Here is a 24,672-nt window from a genome sequence, read left to right as displayed (position 1 = left end):
TCCCACTACTGGGAATAGAGTTTCCCAACCTATATTCTACAACACTAATTCCAAGTGATACTTCAAACAAAATGTGGGCAAGTAAGTTTAGGAAACAGAGATACACGGTTTCCCTTTCTTGGAGATTCATAACCCTTATCACGCATGTTAAAGTCTCTCAGAAATCCTACAGTAAAAACCCTTTAATTTTTTTAACCCAGCCTCTCCCTCATGGATTTGACCACTGAACCTCTTTTTCACCTAAGACTTATCAACCTGGAGCATGCTTTGGAAACACTGACCTGGAAGATGAGGCCCAAGGGCATTCTCCTACCATGCAGTGCCCTGGTGACCTGTGCCGGGAGCAGGTCCTACGTAGCCCTCCCTGAATCACAGTGGAGGGGAACACTACTGCTGACTGTCTCTTGAAAGTGTCCTGGGCCTTGCCCACTGCTCTGGCCTGTGGGGCCTATAGGAAAATACTCTTCTCAATCCCTGCTTTCTGGCCAGGTCCTATTCTTCAAGACAGAGCTGAAACCCTGCCTTCTCCCCTGGAGGTTGTCAGCTTGAAGTGGTCCCTTCTCCCCCCAATGTCCTTGCTGCCTCAGCCATCTGAATACCCATTTGGGGACATTAATTGCTGCACTGAATTACTATATTAACCTTATTTTGCAACATGACTTCCATTTCTGTACAGTAACCTCAGCTTCCTTATGTGCTCAGGGCAGAAACCTCTGGAAAGCAGTTTTCGATCCCCACAGTGCCTTCCCTGTCCAAACCTTTTGCTTTCTTTCACCAGGAAACCTCTCTGATCTATGGTCCTGTATGAACTATCTCTACTTCCTAAGAATTCCCCCTACGGGTGCAGGTGGCGTCTATCCTTCCACAACAGTGAAAGAGACTTCCAAATGTCACCACTGACTTTGAAATAACCCTGATTCTCTCCTCACCTCTCCACTTGCTCCATTTCTGTCTGAACAAGTCCTCCTGCCTCTTCTCCTGGCTAAGTGTGGTCCCCACCAGAAGTGAATATCTGACTTATTTGACTTATACCATTAATATTTGACCATTTGGCTAAAATCTCCTGTCCCACCAAACCTCTGATCTGACGGGGAAAACTAATTTACGTCTCCACTGCCCTCCCTCTTCCTGCCTTACTTCTGAGAGGGACATTCCCTAAAAAGGAGACTGTGGATGCCCGGGTAATAGATTAAGAGGTTCACTGTACCGTGAGAAGGTTAAGAGGGAGACGTCCACCCACGCAGCTCTTGCTTCTGTTGTTTAAACAGCTGACCCAAACAGTCTTTTTCTGCACTGAAAGCCCAGGCAAAGATCCTAGGAGCCAGAACGGAAGGCATTCCTGCTTGTATGTCCACAAGAACGCAGCTATGAAGGTATTCATACTTACATTGAAAGCTCCCAGAAGAAACAACGTGGGTTGTAATCCAACCGAAAATATCAACCGGAGAATTGTAGAAGCAATTAAGGCCCGGATGCCATGGGGCTTGGGGAGGGCAATGACAATGGCCAGAGAGATGAGCATGGCTGTCCACAGCAGTCCTGACCAGTGTGGCTCCAGGGTTCCTGCAAAGACAAGGTGGGGCTCTCAAAGATCAGTGCTTTCACCGAGTAAGAGGTGACAGACCAAAATGGGCTGAATGACACTTTCTTCAATCACCAAAGTGGCCTTAGTGTCTGAACTCTCACCTCCAATACTATGCCCCAGATGTAACCCATCACACATCCATGTTTTCTTACCGCCAAGCCTCGACCCATGTTCCTACTACCTGGGAAATTCTTTTCCCTTTCCTATTCATTGTAGGTCTTAGCTGAGATGTCAGCTCTTCCAGGAGACCTCCCCAACCTCCTTCCTCTTCAGCAAACTGTGCCAGGTGTGCCTCCCTCTCTGTGTGTTCTCAGTACCCACTCCAGTCATCCCTACAGAACACTAATTTCTGGTGATCTGTTTACCTGTCTTTCTCTCCCCTCCACCCCTGCCCTAACTGCCCCCCAACCGGGTTCCCCCCAACAAAATTCCCTGAGGGAAGCACTCAGCACCCCGTAGGCGCTCGTCCAATGAATCTGTTCAATCAATAAAACTCACACATGTATCACATTTCCCTCTTCGGGAAGGCAAACTGGAAACCTAAACTTCTAATTTCTATTAAAAGTATGCAAAGGGAAATTGCAGGTCCCCTGCCTGAATCAGATTTCTTCAAGGGAAGGAGGAAGGCAACTTCCGTATCATTAACATCATCCTACAATTAGATTATCCTTGTAGTCAAAGAGCTTATACCAGTTTTTGTCATCTCTTGCTATTTCAAGTTCTATTTAGAGTGTCCCACGAGACGGCTTAGTTATATAACATGAGCCAACATGGCTAAAAATATAGTTCTGTAAAACACTCATTAAAAAAAAATAAAACCCTATTTCAAATGCTGTCACATTTTGAGTCTCCTTCAGATGTAAACACGCAGCACTACATGATTAAGGCCACTTATATAAAGGAGTTTCACTTCTCCAGAACTGCTGGGATTGAAGCCCCACCCAGGAAAGAGACACCCTTGCGAGTTACAGCTCTTCCCTGAGCCTGCCGGCTGCCCTAGTTCATTGTGTTCATGCCGCCGAGACACTTTTTCTCTAGAAACTGTTGCCCCACTCCCAACCACTTACCTCCTCCCTCTTGATATCCTTCAAAAGAAAACCTAATTAGAAATGGGCACAGAGAGGCAGAAGCTTTTCAGAAATTCAGGAAGACGTGGATATCAAGGCTTAGGTCACTTCTTGTGCACTTAGCAGTGGTTACATATCCTATTAAGCCCTTTACGCTGATTATCGTTTACGTGACCCTCCCAGCCCGCTCACGATTATCTTCATTTTACTCTGGAGGAAACCGAGTTGTGGATTACGTATCGGGCCTGAGGTGACACAGCAAATGTGTGTACGCCTCTGAAGTTGATGGTCCTTCATCACCAATTTAAAAAAAAAACACATAAAATCCACTGACTTTTAGCTTATAACGCGATGAATTTTGGCAGCTTATACAGCCGTATAACCACATGTAACTGCCAACATAATCAAGATATAAACATTTTTATTCCCCTAAAAGGCTCCTGTGATCTTTGCAGTTGCTGCCTTGCCCCATCCTCACCCTTAGGCAACCACTGATCTCCTTTCTAGCACGAGAGCTTTGCACGTTCTAGAATTTCATAAAAATGGAAAAGTCACCATATTAGGAGGTAGTCTTTGTCATTCTTTCACTTAGCAAAGTTTTAAGATTCAGTCAAGTTATCTTGTGTATTAATATTCTGTCCTTTCTACTGCTGAGTAATATTCCATAATATGGATATACTAGAATTTACTTATCCACTCAGCAATTAATGGGTACTTGGGTTGTTCCCAGTTTGCAGTTATTATAAACGTCCCTGGGAACATTCAAGTACGAATCTTGGAATGCGTGTATGTTTTCATTTGCCTTGGACAAATACATGGAAATAGGATTTCTGGATCTTAAGTATATGTTTAACTTTCTACAACACAACCATACCACCTTCCAGAGTGACTCCGCTGTTCAGTTGTACATGGGCAAGTCGAACTTGCTCCACACCATCACCAATACTTGGTATAGTGAGTATTTTCTTTTTATTTATTTATTTATTATTTGCTCATTTTTATTTACTTTTTCAGCGTTTTCAATTTTAGCCATTCTCGTAGGTTTCTCGTGGTATGCCATTCTCGTTTTCATTCGCATTTCTCTGGTAACTACTGATGTTGAATATCTTTTTATGTGCTTATTGGCCAACCTCTTGTGAAATATCTGATCACATCTTTTGCCCACTGTTTTAATCGAGTTGTCTTTTTATTATTGAATTGTAAGAGTTCTTTATGTATTCAGGATATAAGCCTTTTGTCAGATATATGTTTTGTAAATATTTTCTCCCAGTCTGTGTCTTGCTTTTCATTTTCTTAAGTGTTTAATCACCATCTTAAACTGCCTCGAGATCCCAGTATAATAAATGGGACCAGTACAGTGGACGTACCCAAATCCTGAAAGGGCCGAAATAAAAAACCTGTTGTCTCCCCACTATAAAAGCAGTGTTAAAAAAAAATAATGCTAGATTTTAAAAAAACCAATTATAGAGAGACATCTTTAAGACAATTGGAGAAACATGAATATGGACAAGCTATTACATGATTTGCTGTTAGTTCTGTTAGATATGATAATGTTATGGTAATTATACATATTTTGAAATATTCTTAGAAGTTAGAGATGCACACTGAAATATTTATGGGCAAAACAACAAGATGTCTAGACTTATTTAAAATCTTTCAGAAAATACAGTAGGAGAATAGATGAAACAAGATTGACAAAATGTTGGTAGTTGTTAAAGCTGGGCTAATAGATACATGGCGGTGTATTAACTTATTACTTGTATATTTGAAAATTTCAAAAATGATCATGTTTTAAAAGGAGTACTATATTTGCTTTAATCATTATAGCATGGTCACAAATTCAATAAAAAATCTGAATGTGCCCAGGTTTCATGCTTTCAAAGCCTGTGTGACTCATCAGTTCTTAAATAAAGGGGGAAAATGATACTTTTGAAAAGGAGCTTTTAAGGCCACCAGTATTCTGGGCAGCCACAGGCCTACGATGCCACAGAGCCACATTAGCACTCATTAACAGGGGGACATTCAACCGGGACATTCTGGAAATCCTGGTTTTAGAGTCAAACATGAACAAATACTGATCTCAAAGAAATACTTTCAGGTAACCAACCAGATCTTATTTCAAGGCAGGGCTAATGCAGCCCTCCTCCTGATGATGGTTCGTAGTCAGTACAGAAGATTGTCCCCACATATCTTACAGGAGGAAAAATAAATCCCTCTGAGAGTGGACCGATGTGTTTGAGGTGAGCGTGGTCACTGTGTAACGGAAAGGCTTCCTGATGTCAGATCAATCTCCTTCCCTCCCGGGCAATCTAATGATGCTTTCCATTTAGTCCGTCCACATGAAGTACCATAGCCCACACTGCCAGAACAGGGCGCCTGGACTCCTCCAAATCAGCTAGAGTCGATGCCACACTGAGAACCCAACACCAAAAAAAAGTTGGTGGACCTTTAACAATCATCTCATCAGTGGGTCTTGAACTTGTATGGCCAGAAACAGGATGCCCCAGAGAACTCTGACTGGGTCAACCACTATTCTTCCCTAACTATACAGGGATTTCCAAATCCACATCAAGGTTTTACAACTGCTGGGTTAATTTAAGCACCTCTGACTAATTGCAGCTGCCTGCCCAGAGTCATGTGAGGAATGTGTGGCAGAGCCAGGCCCACTGAGTCTGGGTGCTGCGAGTCTCGGGATTCACTGGATGAGGCTGATCGCTGCAGGGGAGGGGAGCTGTCAACCACCTTTCCTCTGACATGGGCCCCAACGTGGCCACAGGTGACCTGTGAGAAAATGGCCAAAGTGCGTAACAAAACTGATTTTAACTATTTTTAAAGAAGCGGGGGATAAAGGAAAACACATCCAAAGTAATGGTTGAAGAATCAGTTATGATGAGCACAAGGACTTCCCCGAGATGAAAAGAGGGCTGGGCTCTGCCACTCCGACGGACCACTTCACACCGGCACCTCTGCTGACTGGCAGCCTGGCTGGGCACAGGCCCCCTTGATGAAAACCTTGCAGCCCCGTGGACCTGCAGAATCTCTTCACACAGGCGCACGTATGATTCCTAACATGGCATTAAAAAGGAAAATACCCCCAGACTTGTGTTTAGGTGTTGCTTTTGGGGGGAAAAAATCCCTCAAACAAAGCTTTCAGTGCATCTGAAAGCTAAACAGAAACGCTAACTGCTCGAACGGGTATGTTGGATACCCGAGCAGCACAGGATAAGTCATCACTTCCAGAATGGACCCCAAGTAGACTTTACGTCTAGACATGCTGTGTCGTTACGTATACACATCTGCATTATTAGGCTCAAGAGCTAAGCCTGGAACTCCTGGGCTGTTTTGGTGTCTTACTTTTGGGCTCTTTATTCCAAATGTGTCACAAAAGGTGGCTACTGGTAGGTTGTGACATACGTGTGTGAGATGACCTGTCAAACAGCTCAGATGAAAAATGTAGCTGAGAAGGCCTCCGAAAAGGCTATCCAGGGTGTCAGAGAAGGGGCCGTGGACGTGTCACAACAGAGGGGCTTCTGCCGGCCCCCAGAGCCCCACGAGTGTGCCTGCCTCTAGAATGCTGTTAAGCAAACGGAAGAGCCACAAACACAAAGACGCCCCTTCTGAATTGTTTGCCTCTTCTCAGCGACATGTGCAGAGTGCACATGGCAGGTGGCTGGAGGAGAGGTGGGGGTGGAGGGGTATCCATAAACACCACGGACATCGTGTTTTATTGCGTGAGTAGTGGCACGTGGCTCTGAATAGACTAAACACCCAAGGGGGTGCAGTCTTCAGTCACCCAAGTCCTGCCTCCCTGAGCCCCTTGCCAAAAAAAAAAAAAAAAAAAAATCCAGATACGTCTTAAAAAATTCTTCACTCTGAAATTAATGCTGTAAGTATGGTATGGGGAAAATAATCGAGTGGACTGAGCATGAGAATATCTATGTTCTAGGGGGAGCTCTGCCACTACCTGGCTGTGAAAGTCTGGCCCCATTTCTCAACTTCTCTGAGACAAAGTTTCCCAATATCTAAAACAAGGAGGCCGATTGAGACCATTTCTTACAGGTTTCGGAGTGTACAGCTTCTTCTCTTTCTTTCCTGGTAGATAAATGTGGACACAAAATTACATTCTTTTAAGTGAGATTTAAAACGAGGTCTGTGGTGCGACCTGCAATGTCATCTTGTCTGAAAACGGGTAAGGAGGACCCCATAATATTGCACCAACACTTCCAGGGATCACATTTAAGATGCAAGTCATAACCGTCCTGCTGCTTCTCACAGTTGCCTTGAAATTAAAAATACGGGTACCTCCTCGGACTCCTTTAAATGGGTAGAAAAACGCCACAAGCAGATTCATCAGGACAGCCAGGTTAAACGAAATGCTGCTCCAGAAAGACATGTTGCGGGCACACCAGTACAGAACGGGCTGGGCTGTGAAAACAAAGAGCAGGCCACGTAAGGTTTGAAGCCGCAAGTCAGAGCGCTGGCAATCCCACTGGGCCCTTCCTCCCATTCTGCCCAACAAGCCCACTTTTGTTCCCAGTTTCTACCACAACAGTAAAAAATGATCATTTGTTTTGAGGTTGACTCATAGGCTCATAACGACATCAGATTGGTTTATTTCTGTTTGGAGTACTTACTGTAACAGAAGATGTATTTGGGGACAAGGGAGAGAAGAAAAGGAGAAAAGCTGGAACATCTAAAAACCCTGTGTGCCCCAGTCAACACCACCAGTTATGGAATCTGGGGTTGTCCAGAGTTCATGTGCTGAGTCCTCAGTCCTTCCAGGGCTCTGGGACCAAAGGAAATGCCCAGAGAAACCCAAGGACTTAATCAGCCTTTTAGAACTGCAGGGCTCCAGTTGGAGGGACACACAGCATTCAGAGTTGGCCCAGTAGGGTAGTCTGGGAGACGACCATTTTCGCCCTCCTTCTTTGCTCAAAATCCTCCACTAACTCACTGGTGCCTAAAAGCTAGATGACGATTCCTTTCCTGACATTGAACCATTTTCCATTTTCCGGAAGTCTGATGATCACGCTGGGCACAGGGGACCTGCAGGAGGGAGTTGCTGACGGGGTAGTCGGCAGGAGAGTTCCCATTCCCAAAGGCTACAGTAGAGAAAGGATGTGGTACCAAAGCCGTCACTAAGGGGTGAGAGACACTTTGCATATTGCTGCCATCTGATTCTGTAGTCGCCTAGAGGCCATACCACGCGGGCCAGGCAAGTTCAGGGTTAGAACAAGCAGCCACTGGCCACACCATGTGTGGTGGTGCTTCCTTTCCCCCTGAAGTTTTCTCCAGTGGTGCCTTAGACTTGGGATGATGCTCAAAAGTAGATGTGGTAGGAATAATTTCAATCTCCATGCCAGAAGCAGAGTTTCCAAAAGATAGACTCATTCAACATTATCTCCCTCCAAAGAAGTATGGAGTATGGGAGAATGGGTCTCTATAGCGTGTTTCTTTTTCCCAATGAAGTCATCATTTAACTTTAGGACACCAGCCAATGACAAATTCAATGGCCCTATAATGATGCCTAGAGCAGCGGCCAAATCTTTGAAAGCTTCTCTCCAAAGTAAAGTTATGCCACAATTAAACGGAGCCCTGGGTAATTTAATAATTGCTCATTCCATGTTTGCACTTGGAAACGGGAAATGTTTCTAAAGTCTAGAGTTTTAGAGCTACAAGCACCATCTAATTTAAAATCTCATTTTATAAATGAGGGAAACTGAGGCCCAGCAGGGGATGAAGATGTGGAGGAGATCTCATCGCCCAGGTCAGTGATCCTCTAGAGTCAGACAAGGATAAAGGTAAGTGCTCATGTCACCATTCAGTGGAGGAACCTACCAGGACTTAGTCAACCTCCAGTAACAATTAACTTTTTCTTTAAAGTTAGTTGCCGAAACAAATTTAAGATGTGAAATCATCTGCTCTGGAAACAATAGCTACTGGTGTTTCTTTTGGGACTGAAGCCCATTTCTGATCTGGATATGGAAACTCCAGAAGAGACAGGTTGTAAGAATGGCAAAGGGTTGGTAATGATTGAAGCTGAGTGGTGGGTCCATAGGAATTTATAATATCCTCCCTACATCAGCATAAGTATAAAAAGCTCCTATGAGGTAAAAGAAAAACAGGAAATGGCAAAGCTCAGTGATGGTCTATGTAAGCCAAAATTCTCTTCAAGGGAGTTCTCAATATCAAATATAAGAGTAGCCACTGTAGGATGCTTATATAATTATAATAAATGGCCCTCAAGTATGGCATAGAGTTCACAAATAAATCATGTATTTACAGAGCTAACATACTTGTGTCACTCTAAATATGATGAACAAATACTCAGTCCTTCAAATCAAGTGGGTATCTATCCATGTGCAAAAAGATACTTAAAGACCAACCGTGACACGCATTGTCTTTTATTTTCCGTGTCCCCATCTAACTTTCCAGACTCTTCTCCCACTTCCCTTCCCCAGACAGGCCACCTTTACATCGCAGTCCGTGGTGGCCCCCTGAACATCCGCTGCACCTCCAGCCTCTGTGCACTGTCCCCATGGCGTTTTAAAAATATGTCCACAAAGTCTTTGATGCTCTCCTCTTCGAGGGGCACAGCTCAATCCCCCTTCCCTTGGGTGTGAGCTGGACTTAGTTACTGCTTCTGGGAGAATACAGAAGTGACGGGCGTGCTTCCTGACATTCGGTCATAAAAGGCACTGCAGCTTCCTCCTTGCACGTGCATGCTCACGCTCTCCTCAGTCATCTGCTCTGAGGAAACTGCCCGCCATGTTGTGTGGAACTCAAGCAGCCCTACAGAGGGCCCCATAGGGAGAAGAAGTGAGGCCTCCTACCAGCAGCCACGTGAGTGAGCAGAGAAGTGGATCCTCTGGGCCCACCCAGCCTTCAGACGAGGAGGCCCTGGCTGCCAACTTGACAGCAACCTCACGAAAAACCCTAAGTCAGAACCCCCTAGCTAAGCCACTCCCAAACTCTGGGCCCTGAGAAACCGTGAGGACATAAAAATTTACTGTTCGAAGCCACTAAGTTTTGAGGTCATTTATTACACAGCAATATAACACAACTAACATACCCTGTGTGATGGGAAAAGAGTAATACCCCCCAAAGATGTCCATCTCCTAATTTTCGGAATCAATGAATATGTTACCTTTCATGGGAAAAGGGACTTCACAGATGTGATAAAGTTAAGGATGTGGAGATGGGCAAATTATCCTGAATTATCCAGTGGGCCCAACATAATCACAAACACCCTTAAAAGTGAAGGAAGGGTGTGCGAGTGTCAGGGGCAGACTCATGCAGTGTGAGAAAGGCTCTCCTTGCCATGGCTGGCTTTGCAGATGGGAGGAAGAAGCCAAGAGCCAACGAGTACAGGAAGCCCCTAGAAGCTGGAGAACAGAACTAGAGCCTCCAGAAGGCAGGCAGTCCCGCCAACACCTTGATTTTAGCCCAGGGAGAACCTTCATACATTTCTGGCCTCCAGAACTCTAAGATACCGACGTATGCTGCTGTAAGCCCCCAAGTTTGTGGTCACTTGTTAGCGTAGCAATAGGAAATGAATACACCTTCTCTGTCCCCAAATTCTCAGGCCTATGTTTATCCAAGTCCTGTCTCTCCTTCCAGATGCTGTTCAGACGCCACCTTTTCTCAGAAGCCTGTCTTTGCCACACTTCCGCAGCGTGTCACTGCTTAACGACAGCCCTGCTCACCACCAGTCTCCTCAGTTACAACACTTAAAAACATGCCCGTGTTGCCTGCTCCCATCAGATGGGAGGTTCACACAGGCAGGAATCGTAGCTTACGCACTGGTGAACCCCCCTGTGCTTTGTAGCAGGTTTTCTACTTATTAGGGGTACAAGTTGGCTGGATCAATACACCTGCTACATCACGGCAAAAAGACAGGTCAGCGAGGCAGGTCAGTCTCATGACCTACGCCCCAGAGCACCACTTGGTAACCCTCTTTCCTAGCCTTAGTGTCTGTTCTTCTGAGGGAACTGGGCCTTGCTGGGGGACCTGGACTCTATGTATATAAAATACAGAATTCCCCAGCTCTATGTGGATGGGTGTGAAACCATGAGGGAAAACCCCAAGCAGGAAAAGGTCAGCATACGCAGCTCTGTCTCAGTTTCCTCTTTCACCATCTTCTCATTTTCTTAGCCCAGAGTTTTCACTTCACTGGGGCTGGGAACTTCAGGAGAAGGGGTCAGAGAGGCATGGGTGAGAGAGGATGTGAGCGCACTGAAGGGGGTGTGCCTGTGCGTGCATGTGTTGTGTGTGTGCACGTGCGTGCATGTGTGCGTTCTGTGAGAGAAGCAGGGAAGACGGCTTCGGGAGAGCACAGGAACTGACTATCCTAATATCTGCAGAAGCAATTACTAAGTGACATCAGCCTTGGTCAGACGTGGCTTTATAGCTGAGCCCTGGCTACAGCTGTACCAAAGCACGGGTGATACTAGGATACTTTCGGGAAGGGGGAAAGCAGCCTCATGGACACAGCAGAAAAATGTTTTCCCCTACAGATTTATTAGAAAAGAAATAAACTACTTAGAGGGAAACACATATTTCATTTTAATTGCACGTCTAATGAGTACATTTCTCCCCTCCCTAAATATGCATATCATGTTTAATTCAGTTACTGTTTTCAATTTCTCTCTTACCAGCAGATAGCTTTGAAGCCAATTAAAATCTTTCCGTTGACAACTATAGCTGTGTTCAAGCGTTACTGAAACAAAAGCTGTTTCTGAAACAAAGGCAGACTAAATAAGAGAAGGCATTAGCTACCATGCAACACAAACCTTGGAATGACGGACGACACGGCCGCTCCGCAATCAATCGTAATCCCCCGCTTTCTAGGTGAGGGTCTGGGAGCAGTGCGGTCATCTGCTCAGAGCCACACAGCCCGTGGTGGCAGAAGTGGACTGGGAGTGAGATCCCCCACCTCTTGGAGCTGAGGTCTTCCCACCGGGCCCGGCTGAAGACGACGGGTCAGAAAGCGAGATTACGAGCTATCTCACCTCGGCAGAAGAGGTGAACCCTCCTCTCGGTTCGTAAGCCTCTCGGAGAGCCTACACTATATTTATCTATTTTTTATAGGCTCTCAGAATCGTGAGAACGAATGTATCTGACCAGTCTCAGTAGACCCCCGCACTGCCAAGAGGAAAATCACGGTTGTAGTCACTCCTGCGGAGGCCTGGATGCGTGACCTCAGGATTATCCCTTGGAGCTGGCACCACAGGCGACCCCAGCAAACCCGACAGCTGAAGGTACAAGAGTCCTAAATGCATGCGGTCTACGTCCACCTTATTTTTGGTATTTTTTCTTCCTCTGTTCAGCTGAGCGTTGTGCAGTGCAGATGTTCAAGGACACTCTCTTGAGCCGGAGAAGCCTGCATGAAGTCCACAGCAGGCTACAAGGACACACTGTATGGGCTGGAAGTGCACCCTAAATCTCCGGGACCCCCACCAAGGAGGCCATGCAAGCTGTTCTGCTCAAGGTCTCCTGGCCCTCCCTCCTTCAGACACCTGGCTGGGGGAGGAGTGGGTTTGGGCCCCAGAAACATTTTTTTTTCTTTCCATGATTTTGTTTTTAAGTGAACTCTACACTCAACATGGGGCTTGAACTCACGACCCCGAGATCAAGTCATATGATCTACCTATTGAGGCAGCCGGGTGTCCCCCAGGAAACATCTGATATTTTAAAGATTTTATTTATTTGTCAGAGAAAGAGAAAGAGAGAGCACACAAGCAAGGGGAGTGGCAGGCAGAGGGAGAAGCAGGCTCTCTGCTGAGCAGCGGGCCCAATGTGGGACTCGATCTAGGACTCCAGGATCACGACCTGAGCCGAGGGCAGACACTTAACTGACTGAGCCACCCAGGCGCCCCAAAAACGTCCAAGGTTTTAAAGTGCTGGATGACGAGGTAGCCCTTAGAGATGAGCAAGAGTGTTGTGGGGTGGGGTGTGCTAAGAACAGGGTCCCTGACCAATGTGCACGCAACAACCCTCTTCACCACTAGCCAAACCTAGGGGGCAGGGAGGCAGGGAGAACAGTGGTGAGGTGGAAGAAGCGTGCACTGAAGAAGGCTGGTCCGTTCTGCCTCGGGGTGGTGGGAGGCAGGAAGAGGACAGAAGCTCCCAGAAAGTGATCTCCAACACAGCTTCCCCTCCCGCAGCCCTGCCCTGCAGTAAGAGCCCAAAAGATCACAACTGTAGCTGGAATCCAGGGTTTCAAAGAAAAAACCCAGCTCCTGACTAACAGAAATAAAGCATGATCCTTTCTAAGTTGGTCACAACAGCTGGTGCGGAGTGTACTGTCAGTACTGAAGGATCCCATTAAAATCCTAATGAAAACCAGGAGCTGGGAAGCCCTCTGGGACAGCCCTATAAAAGTGTTTTAGACGAGTAATTTCAACCCGACTGGCCTGGCATCGCAATGGGACTCACTTGTGAGCAATGATGCGTCTTATGTGGCAAATGATTCCACCGCCTATAAAATACTAGAGTGTGAAACCCGAACTACCCTGTATAAAAGGGAGAGACCGGTGTCTTCAGAGCAGGTGAGCTAGAAAATGAGCAGTCAAGCTGGCTCAATTTCCTGGTCAAGTGTACCATCCTGTGAACTCAAAGCCCGGCCCTTTCTCCCTTCCTTTTGTTTCCTACATCAAGATACCAAAACAGGACATTCTGAATATCTTCTGTAGAGCTCTCCATCCAATCCAATCCAATCCAATCCAATCCAATCCAATCCAATCGGGCACGAAGGGAGACTTTTCTGGGCAGGTGCCTCTCTGAGGCTAGAGCCTGTTTCTCAGCTACACAGGTGTCTAGGTCTGCCCGGTGCTCAGAGGTAGAAAGTGCCATCCATTAAACGAGCTCTGCTCCTGCTTGGAGACACGCCCTGCACCACCCAGCCCAGGCTCGTGAGAGCCCAGGACCGCATGGCCCTGCCGTGCCGGGGCGCATCGCTGACCCACCTCTCAGTTTCTTCTGCCAGTTCATTTCATTGAAGAGGTCCTCGGACCGCAGGAAGAAGTCATTGATCTTGCTGCCTTGCTCGTCCCTCTCTGTAGTGTAGTATATTCGCAGTTTCGACTCCTTGGTTAGGAATTCACATATGCTGGGCACAGGGAACACAATCTGTTCCATGGTTCGGTCTAATCTGACAATCTAGGGTGAGAAAATGGAGGAGCTTACACAGTCATTTTCAAAAACCTTTCACTAAGGCTCTTCTCTAAGGTCATGGGCTCAGTGTTCACGACTGAGTATTATACAAACCTGTTCTTGTGTCTTCTCAGATCTTATAACCCCCAGACTGGGCCGCGTCTCTTACATTTGTATTAAAAAACAGTTTGGGCAAGGGTCTAAGACTTGGTTGTTTTGTTTTATTTTGTTTTAACCTGAGACCCATTAATTTTACTGTGACTAACTTTTGTCTCCACAATTTAAACTGTGTTTTGTGCACATATCCAGATGAGGGGGCTAGGGCTGTCCAACAGAACTTTCTGTAATGAAGGAATGCTTCTGTATCTGAGGGTCTGCCCCACGTGGCTAGTGCAACTGACCCACTGAATATTTCACCTTAACTGAAACAGCCACAAGTGGCTCACGACTACCAGCTTGGGGTATGCACCTCGCCTAAACCTCTCTGGTAGCAAAATTAGTTGTTGTTGGTTTTCCCTAAATAGGAACTTTAAAAAGAGACCTTTGTTTTATCCAGTTGCATTGTGCTCCTGTCTGTTACGTGTCGTGACATCTAAAATGTACAGAGCGTGGACTAGTCTGGCCGTTCAACCCCGGTGGAGAGTTCAGAGCTCTCTGAAGCAGCTCTGTTGGGCCCCGGAGTGGACACCTCACAGGTTTTCTCCGCACTCTTCCTAGAGTGGCTCCATCTCCGGACAGGAGGCAGTCTGGGAAGGACTGTGCAAGTTCTCGGACACTGTACTTAGTCACCATCCTGGGGCGTAGGGATTTCAAAAGGAGTGCAGGTCGCAGTACAGCAGGGGCATGACCTCTCTTTCTTCTTCCTCCCCAGAGGCTGGAGAAGTCAGGTGAGGCCCAGGGCCTACGCCTTCTTCAAGAAGATCTGGTTCTCACTCTCTCAACACTTTTGTTCCCTGACACAGCAAGAGAGGTGACTCCGGTCAAGTTGTAGTGGGAAGCTCTCTCAGCTGTGTGACAGGTTCCCATAGCCCTGCGTCTCTACATTCTGGGAGACCAGTGGTTCCCAAATCTAGCTAGAGATTCGGTTACAGGAAGCTTCGCTGTCATACTGATTCTGGTCCTTCAGTCCACCTCATTTAATTGGGGTTGTGGTGTGGGGGTTGGTGACTGGAGCCTGCACATGAACCAGCTTCCTCCCAGGTGACACTGCTGTACAGACAGGTGCAGGGACCAACTCCGCAGTCTCCTGCTGGCAAGAGCCTGCCTGCTTTGCACAGAAGGGGGGCCCTGGATCTCCTTAAGCTGAAGGGATACGATGGGAGATGTGCTTCTGGAATCCAGAGGGAAAGGGGGAGGCTTCCTGGCAAGAACTGAGTCCCAGACTCCAGGGCTGCCCAGCCTGAGTCCCGAGAGTGAAGGCACTCTATAGGGAGCCCTGGGGAGTAACCCCATGTTCTCGGGCTTTGCACAGGTACCTCCCTCAGGAAAGTGGAAGAAATGGCGGTTAGCCAAGGGCAGGATTTGAGAGCTAGGGACACCACACTCGGCCATGTCTCTCCATCATTTAGTATCTGTCCACACCTCCTTTTCAGGAGACTTATAACTGGGAGTCAGGAGAACACATTCCAATCCTTCCCCACCTCTAACAGGCTGGGTGACCTTGTTCACACCTCTTAACCTGAGCAAGTTCCAGTCTTCTCTCTAGTGGATGAAGGAGCTCTGACACCCTACATTGCAAACACCGAAAGCCTGTCTTTTAAGGGCCCCATAAGACAGGCTAAGCCTGCCACCAAGCTTCTCATCATTAACAATAAATCAAGGGTCTGTGCCCACATGCACTGCCACGGTCAACTCATCAGTAAGGGGATGCATTTTATTAGGACAGCCCAGACACATTTGAGACATCAGGTAAAAATATATGCCTAAAAAGTCTCCGTCCGGAACATTTCATATGGTCCGAAGGAGTCTGCTAGCCCTTCACAATCTTTGTTCCGACACTGATATTCAATTTGTGCACTTCCTCCTCAGCCAAACAAGGCACACCATCCCTCACTGGCCAGAGCCTGGAGACGGAGGTCTGTGCTCAACGCAGGTAACAAAATGCACGCATGGGCCCTGGGGTCAGCCAGACCTGGATTCCAGTGCTGGCACTGCTCGCCCGGCCAACGACACCACCTCTCTGAGTCCTCTCTCAGCGTCTCGCCCTCTGCTAACTGGGAGATGGTCCCGTTTAGCTCGCGGAGGATGAAGAAGGTGTGCTGTGTGTATGTGTGTTTAATGCAGATCTGACTGCACCGCTCCTGTGTAAAGCTCTCCCGCGGTTCCACACGGCTCTTCCGCTAAATCCAGATTTCTTGCAAGGATGGCGGACAGGATTCTGTAGCACCTGGGGCTGCCTGTGCTGCCCTCCCTGCTGCTCACGGAATTCCAGCTCCTGACCCTCTCCTAGCACCTCCTTCCTCAGGGCCTCCACTTGTCACTCCCCACGTCTGCAAAGCGCTCCACCTCTCGGTGCTGCCTGTTTCAGTCCGAATTTTCCTAAGGTCTGTGCTTGGACGTCATTCTTCAGGACAGGCCCCTCTGACCGTCACAGTCTCCAGCAGGTCCCTCTGCTGGACTTTCTTATACTACCTTCTACTTGGCCTCACGGCCTTGTCGGAATTCATACCCACCATGCTGTTGCTCAGCTGAATGACTGAGCGCCAGCCCAGCACAGGGCAGCACCCACGGCAGGCCCTCACCACAGGCCCGCGCCCCGAGTTCCCGCTGCTTTTACCTCTATCTGGGCCGTGTGCTTGGCATAAAACTCCAGAGCTTCATCCCCATCCACTTGGCCTCCAGGTTTCAGCATGGTCTGAAGTTCTTTGTTATGCCGAGCCAGCTAGAACACCGATACAGAAAATGGGGGAGTCACTGTCTCTTTGCGACAGGCACGTACACGCTCCTTTCCAACCTGGGGTATAACGAATGCATCACAACCAGCAGCAAGCTGAAGGGCAAAGGTGGCAGGAGGCTTGCTGCATTCCATCAAGGTGTGCTCTGCACGGCAGCTATTTTGGGAGCTTCGCAGAACAGCCTGGAAAGCTCATGCCCACGTGAGGTCCCTCTTTCCCCGATTTCTTTAGCCAGGTGGGAGGGAGATGGGGTTTTCTGTACAGCCCCGTGGAGTCTCCATTCAGAATGTTCCTAAACCTTCTCAGTGGCTAAACACGGGCAATGGAAGAGATGAGGGGCGGGAGCCAGCACGCTGTAGCGGGGCATACCAACCTCGCGCCCAGTATTGTTGCTGCTTTATCCCTAATTCCTGCACCTCGGCGAGGTGAAAGGGACAGGAAGCACAAGGCTGCAGCAGAGCTGCAGGCTGCCCACACACACCAGCAAGCTCAAGGCACATCAACCTCCAGAAAAAGAAAGTATCTTCAAAAGCCCAGCCACTTGGGAAGAGAGTTATGAAACAGGGCATTTGGTGCCAGGGTAGGAAGCATTACTACACCCCCCAAAAAGCAAACAAAAAGAAGTCATAATGACAAGTTAGTTCCCCAAGATTTCTAAATGTGATAGGCAAGGCAGCTGAGGCTTATTTCTTCAGATTGTTAAGACAGACTTATCAATATTTATGAAAAGCCTAAGACTCCTTTCAACTGCCTCCAAACACAGCCATAAACCATCGAAGTGTCAAGGCTCAGTGAGAAGGCTTTTAAGCAACGTGGGGATTTCCAAGGACATGACGCTACCATGGGAAAACGGAAGAGTCCTGGAACTGAGTACACTGGGTCAGGCTGCCACTAGTACCTGGGAGCCACATTATCATGACTACACACAGCCCGAGGTGGAAACCTTAAAGGAAAAGCAAGTGTAAGCACACATTCACCTTGGAATTCTGGCACTGAAGGCCAGCGACATCTGGCGCTGGGACCTAGGGAGAGGTCATACCTGATGGGCCAATATGTAGATGTTGTGCCCCACGTTCCTGGGGGAGGCAGCTCCGTCCTCGCCGTTTTCGCCATCCTCAAATTCCACCTCACCTTGCATGTAGGCTTTCTTGATCACTTCCACCTGCAAGAACGGTGAAACAAATACAGCTCCTGCTTCAAGGAGACTCACCCAGGACTGGCACCTCCAGTGTCCCCTCTGGGGGCAGACAGTGCCCAGGAAGCTCAGTATTCTTTCCTACCAGGTTATCGACCCAGACTCAAAACCCTTCTCAACACTGCCACAGGCAGTCCCTACCAATCAGCTTCCACTGACATGAGAAATGAAACCCATTTGCTGTAGCTGGACCAAGAGCTATTCTGTCCCCTTAGGAGGGGACGATGGTTACAAAAGTTCCTGGAAATAAGAAAATAGAACACAAATGTAGACTAGAAGCCAGACTTTTCCTGTCTCTACATTTCCTCCTGCCATCTTTCCCTGACCCCCAACCTTTGCCATCACAGCAAAAACTAGTAAGAAATCCACAAGCCTTTAGGAAGAGCTGGTCAAACTATTATGTCTGATTCCACATTTTCCCCCATCCACATTTCTCCATCCCTAACACCACGTAAAAATAACGCCATTAACACATAACGTCTACTGGGGTCTTTCTATGTGCCAAGCACTGTGTTTAAGTATTTTAACATTTTTTTCGGGAAATTTAATGCCCAAAAACATTTTATGAAGGGTCAAAGACTACCGTCTATTATGGATGAGGAAACAGACTCAGAGAAGTAAAGGGGCATTCCTAAAACAATACGGCTAGTGAGCTGAGATTTGACCTTGAATCTGCTACCAGAGACCCATGCATGTTGCTTGTTTCACGCTGCAAGCACATTTCCTAGGGCATTTCTGTACCTGTCCTACTGTTCCCACCTACCTCGGTGCCCTAGTCAGGGCCTGGGGGTGAGCCTGCTCATTTCTCAATCTTTCCCTGGTGCCCAGCACAACGCCTTGGACAAAGTCAGGCCTGGCCAATGTTTATCACATGAACAAATTATTCAAGATTTAATCATTTGAAGAGTAGGAACAAAATGCCTTCAACCCCTGAGTTGAAGGGAAAATTAATCATTTTCTTTGATGATTCAGAGGGCATCTCAGCCTCCCGCATTGCCACAAGGCTATTCCCCGGAGTTACTTTTCATTATCCCAGAGCAAGCATGCAGAGGGCCACGCATTTCTGTACTGACATCAGGTCAGGCCCTGAAAGTAATTTTGGAGAAAAGATCCTTGAGATTCTTGCTCTCGGAGCTGGATTTCCTGTTAGTTCTAATATCAAACTAAGTAGACAACATGCTGCATGGGCTGTGGGGGCCAGAATATACATGTATGCACACATGCATATGCACGCACATATGTGCACATGTGTCCTAGACACGAGCGCTTCTCTTCCGTGTGGATTCCCAGAACCACGTTTGTTCCAGGAAGCCTCTGACTCTTCCCATGAGCTGGGAATGATGTTCTCCAGCCACAGGGGGCCACCCAGAAGCCTGTGGCACCCATGGCCCTGGGTGCTGACATTAACTCCCCTCCCCCCACCAAGATGGGGGCATGTTGTTGGTCCGTGAGAGTTGGAATGGGGTATCTTCGAAGTCATTCTGTCCCTATTCGTGAGGGACACCTCGAGCCCCCACCCCGAACCCCCAGTTACATAAGCTATTATGTAAACTCGGAGAGGGCGTCCATCTCAGGCTGAGAACTCACTCCTGACCTCAGAGATCAAAAAGCTGGGCTCACTGTTAACTTTATTTCAAGGAATACATGAAGGGACTTTAGTCTGGCCCCCGGCGCACATAGGTCACCAGGCGACAGAAAAGTTTTAGTGCCCTCATTTAGTTCTGTCAGTTACAGTTTATTTGTGTGGGAAAAAGTCCCAACAGAGCTCTGTGCTCAGCTCATTTCCCTGTCTCTGAGAGCTGCCTGTCTCACAGGCGGCAGCACTGACTCCACCCTGGAAGTCACAGCCCACTGTAAATATCACCCTGCAGAAATAAACAAGATTCGTGTTTCCTTGGGGAAAAAAACCCAGAAACCCAAGACATCAGCACCCAAGAAACACTCTTCTGTTGCCCAGACTACTGGCCCGCAGAAGAGATGTGGATTCTGCAGCTCTGTACGCAGACAGGGCACGAAGAGCAGCAGCGAATGAGGAAGGAGGAGGAAGGGGCCACAGTTCATGGAGGGCGCTGTGCTAGGAGCCTGATGCCAACTGTCTCGTCTACTCTCCAGAGCAACCCTCCAGCCTACAGGATATTATCGTCTTCCTTTTAGGGATGAGGAAACTGTGGCTCAGAGCTGTCAAGTGCCTGCCCAAGGTGACTGGGCAGAAAGGGAGAGCTGTGGACCTGAACTGCAGGCTGCCAGGCCCCCAGCCCACTCGCTGCCCCGGCTCCCTCGAGGGGAAATGAGAGGTGCGGGCGGCCGCCGTCTGCGGGTGTGCCAGGGGAGAGGGCACACCGCACTCACTCAAAGCACCCTTCACTTCTCTAGCCTAGTCAGAGGCCCGGATCCGAGGTTCTCTTTAGACTTCTGAGTCTTTGGTATCTTTAAGAAAACTCCAGGAAGCAGGTCCCCTTTGTGCCACAAATCCAGCTCTGACTGCTTCGTGTCGCGGCCAGGGCATCGGCCGTCCAACTCACCAGTTCCTTCGGCCTCATGTTATAAAGGATTCGTTCCGCGTTCTCACTGTCATGCCTGCTCTCCATGATGGCCAGCAGCAACTTGGAAGCGTTGTTCTAAGTGGACAAACGAGAGGAGACAGTGGAGAGGAGCAGCGTGGGTGGCTGGCCTGAACGTGTGTGCCCAGCCAAGCAAGCGTGCATCCTGGCCGGACAGACAGACCTCGCGTCCCGCGGGAGAGCCACGGGTCTAGCACAGCAAAAACCACCTGCACGCGACAGAGAACGTGCCGCTGCAGACCCCAAAACCGAACTGCAGGATCTGTGTTGGGCCTCAGAGGAACATGTCTGCTTGGGCGTTGTTTCTCCCTAACGTCACCTGACACAAGTCCTAGTGGAAACTGGGAATTTAAACATGGGTGCTTCTCGGTGTGTTGGCACCCTCACGATGCCAGTGGTCGGAAGAACCTGCTATATGGACCCATGACGCCTTCAGGGCAGTTGTGGCTTTAAACCTTATTATTCAGCTTTGCAGGGCAGAGAAGGTAGGCAGTTAAGGTAATTCCTCCCTTTTTAAAAATATGACTATCAGCTCTCATAACCCCTACTATTATAATGAGTACAACTGACACCAGTTAGCAAAAGTGACCCGAAGGAGCACCGTATGCGTGCCAAACCCTAATTTCCCATCTCATTCAAAGTTTTCATGTGCCCACACCCTGCACTTCTTGGCTTGACCTCATTTCAGGTCCTGGGCCTAGGAGACCCTGTGTGGTTCTTTATGCATAGGATTGGAAAGTTCTTGCTATTTTGCATAAGAGGGGGCAGTATTTTTTTTCTCCCCAAGTATAGGTCACAGCAATTCAATCAGGATGCTATGCCATCAAATGCTGGCTTTTCAGAGCACACAAATTTCTATCATAATCCACAGATTACTGGATTGAAGAAGTCACTGAAAGGCTGATCGGTAGCACATAAAATTCTGTTCATCTCAGGCTCTCATCCTATACACTCTGATAAATGGGAGCCAGGCACACGGGAGCTTGAAAAATGTTCAAGTCAATTCTACAACACAGCTTGTCAAAGGAATTAAAAATAGCACACCCACCAGAAAGTCCATTCAAATCATACACCCAGATCAACTATCAATTTGGACTCTCAGTTCTAAATACTAAAGAAATTTAAAATAATCGTGTAATTCCTGTGGGGTTCTGTGTTAACACCTTCCCTAATGACCTTTCTTTCCCATGACACTGTTTATGCAATAAACACAGATCAGCTTTTCAGCTCAACCCTGTGGTTCTAGGCAATTCTGTGACAATGACAAAGTGCTCACTGCTGTGAGCTGTGTATGGGTGTGAGAGAGAGGACGGATCTCAACATGCCCCGACATGGGAACAGTTAAAAAGGAAATGTGCTCAGTAAGGCTAACAGAGTCTGAAATACACTTTGGACACCAAGAGGTCCTTGAACTCTTAAAGAATCTTTGGAACCCCTAAATACAAATGAGGGTCTTTTGGGGGGATATGCTTAAGAAATCAACATCAGCAGTGGTATCCTGTCCTAAGACCCGTATTTGGAGGGGAAGACTGAAGTTTTGCATTTTAGTCAGAACTTACAACATGGATCATTCATTTAGTCTAAACGAGCTGCCTGTATTTAGTTTCATAACATTGACCGTATCACGTGCAGAAGCAAAACACAAAAGTGACTATTTTCACATGCTACTGTCTTTTGCTTTCAATTCCTACTTGCCTTCAGTTCTAATACAAGGTCCATCCTCTTCTTTCCCAAAGGATTGATGTCATTAAGGATCAGGGCTGTGATGATGTCAATGCCATTGGATTCATGGGTGGCTATGCAGTTCTGAGGAAACACACACACACACACACACACACACACACACACACATTTACACAAATGCTGGTCATAAATCAGATGTCAAAAGCCAACAGGCTGAACTGCTATTTCAACACAATGCTTGCCACTCCCAGTAATGTCTCTAGGGGAGAGCTGCAAATTTTCCGTGAGAAAGTGGTAAAAAATAAAAGACAGATGAAAATCGCTAGTTTCAGAATTAACAGTAAACAGCAGGAAAGTCCCCGTGCACTGTAACTGATAAATTGGTCGTGTCTAATCCAAATAGTGCACTAAAGTTGGCTTTTGTTCTTAAGGGAAAATACGGTGTGTGACTGATTTTGAGTTCTGAGACCTGTTTTCCCCTTTAAAGGTGTGTTCCATTCTCTCTACATCACTTGGTTTTTGTATTGCACACTTTTGCTTAAGGCTTAAGCCTGGAAAGCAAGTTTCCTGTTTAATTCACACAATACCAAAATTAATCATCTTCCCCCAGGTAAGGTCCCCATTTGCAGCAGAATCCACTCCAGTATGTGCCTTTTAACAGACCTCTGTTTGGCAGAAAAGCAAACTTGAGGTTATAAGGAAATTCACTTAGATGTTAGATAAAGCCTTTTCCCCCAAGCCTGTTGTAATTTTTTTGTTCCTTTTCATTTTAACTTTGACTGCACCATCTGTCTCATCAGTGAACCAAGGGAGGAAAGTGGATCCAACACATGCTAACCTTGTATTTATAGCCAACTATGACCAGGTGTTTGATACACAATGAGTTGTCCCTTTCGTCAACCATTCTTCTCCCCTGAGTGAAGGTCCTGGCCTTGCTCCCCAGGTAACACAGCATATCACACCTTCCCCGTCAAGTTAGTTTAGAACTGGCAATTTCAGTGGTAGTCTACCCCCTTCAGCCAGGATAGCGCCAAACTTTGAGTTAAAAATCATAATCATCCTAGTATCAATGCAAAAACTCACAAAGTCTGCCATATGTCATGGATAAGCAATGAAAGTTCTACTTAAGAAACGGCTGGGCTCCCCTCTAAAAATCTACTTCTTGAGAAGCCAATGTCAAGACTAATGGGCCTTTCTTTTCTTTGAATATCTGTGGTGTTCAAATCTCAACTGAACATTTCCTCATGTTGTTCAAGCTGTCTTGTGGGTAGCAAGGTTTCTCTCTCTAGCTAGGTTTAAACCTTTTCCTGTGAAGTAGCCACTGTTTGAGTCTTCCCTAGCATTTAAAATCGAGCCCAGTCTTCTGGTCTTCATTTAACTCCAACTTTATTACCTACCCCTAGTCAACTTAGTCAAATATGGACATTCAAACCAAATCAAGCCAAGACATCACACATGGAGACCAAGGACAAGCCTGCCAATGCCTATGATTTCTAGAAAAAGACTTCTAGTTCTAGTGACTTCCTAGGCCAACATGCAAATGTTATGTGATTTCTGAACTAGTTCCTGTCAACAGCATTTCCAAAATGATGAACCACCTTTCCCCCCCCACCCCCAAATAAAAATGGAGGTACCTGGTTCTCATGGCATGGTCCTTGACAGTATTCGGTCAGACTTTCCAGGGTTTGGTTGATGAGAGCTACATTCTTTTCATTTATATAGAGCCCAAGAAGACCAAGACCTCCAGTAGTGCTTCCACAAATACAGTCCAGGAACTGCAGCGTCTCACACACCAAATTGTAGTTGGTCTTGTTGTTTTGGCAACGAAGGAAGTTCTACAATTGGGCAGTGCCCAGAATGGGGGAGCAAAGTCAGAGAGAAGAGGGAAAAGGTCATTCATACTGCCATTTTGCTGGTGTCTAACTGGTTGATGCCCTGAATTGATGAGCGATTATACAGAGAGTTGTAGCACCGGAGAGAAGAGTCAGCCCCCATGATGGTCAACTGCGGACTTGTTCTACGGCAATGGCCACCAAACAGCATAGCTTGTTCTCCAAGGTGCTTTTCTATATGAGGCTGTGGAGGAGGGCTCCTCTTTGACAGAGCCTAAAGCCTTTTTGAGTTCCCTTCTTTTTCTGCACTCCAGCCCATGCCCCTCCCACCAGGTATTGGGTTCAGAAGCATTTGACATTTCAAAGGGCAATGTTTATGTTTAAAAGATGATGGTGTGGTCTGGATGCTGAAAGCCCAGAGCCTAGTACTAGGGATGGTTCATCACAAAATAAGGTGTTTACAGGCTGACTTAAGCCCACTGCCATGGCAGAAACCTGGGTTATCTTTTTTGGCCCTTTCCATTAATTATTAAAGGAAGAGACAAGAATGAGTAAATGTTTGTGTGCTTCTGTGCACGTGCTCAAATTTACACTCTCCAGCTAAACCTATAATGTTAACAAGAGACAGAAGAGCAGTACTTCCTCAACAAAATCAAGCTAACCACATTCAACCACCTCACAAAGCAGAGTCTATTTTGATG

The 24,672-nt window shown here is 47.1% G+C and overlaps 1 protein-coding gene across 1 annotated transcript in view; it reads right to left on the bottom strand.

The window, feature by feature from the left end:
- ITPR1 (inositol 1,4,5-trisphosphate receptor type 1) overlaps positions 1–24,672 on the bottom strand; it is a 320,227-nt gene that overhangs the window by 41,149 nt on the left and 254,406 nt on the right. Inside the window, exons 47-54 of the mRNA XM_057311892.1 lie at positions 23,774–23,974; positions 22,152–22,262; positions 20,418–20,513; positions 17,740–17,862; positions 16,583–16,687; positions 13,620–13,812; positions 6,955–7,077; positions 1,388–1,563 (exon numbers count right to left, since the gene is read on the bottom strand). Of these exons, the coding sequence (XP_057167875.1) occupies positions 1,388–1,563; positions 6,955–7,077; positions 13,620–13,812; positions 16,583–16,687; positions 17,740–17,862; positions 20,418–20,513; positions 22,152–22,262; positions 23,774–23,974 (1,128 nt within the window). The remainder of the gene's footprint in view (positions 1–1,387; positions 1,564–6,954; positions 7,078–13,619; positions 13,813–16,582; positions 16,688–17,739; positions 17,863–20,417; positions 20,514–22,151; positions 22,263–23,773; positions 23,975–24,672) is intronic.

This window comes from Ursus arctos, unplaced genomic scaffold (genome assembly GCF_023065955.2).
Source record: "Ursus arctos isolate Adak ecotype North America unplaced genomic scaffold, UrsArc2.0 scaffold_14, whole genome shotgun sequence".
Lineage (NCBI taxonomy): Eukaryota > Metazoa > Chordata > Mammalia > Carnivora > Ursidae > Ursus > Ursus arctos.
The sequence above is the reverse complement of the archived record's forward strand: the minus strand, read 5'-3'. Positions and strand labels throughout refer to the sequence as shown.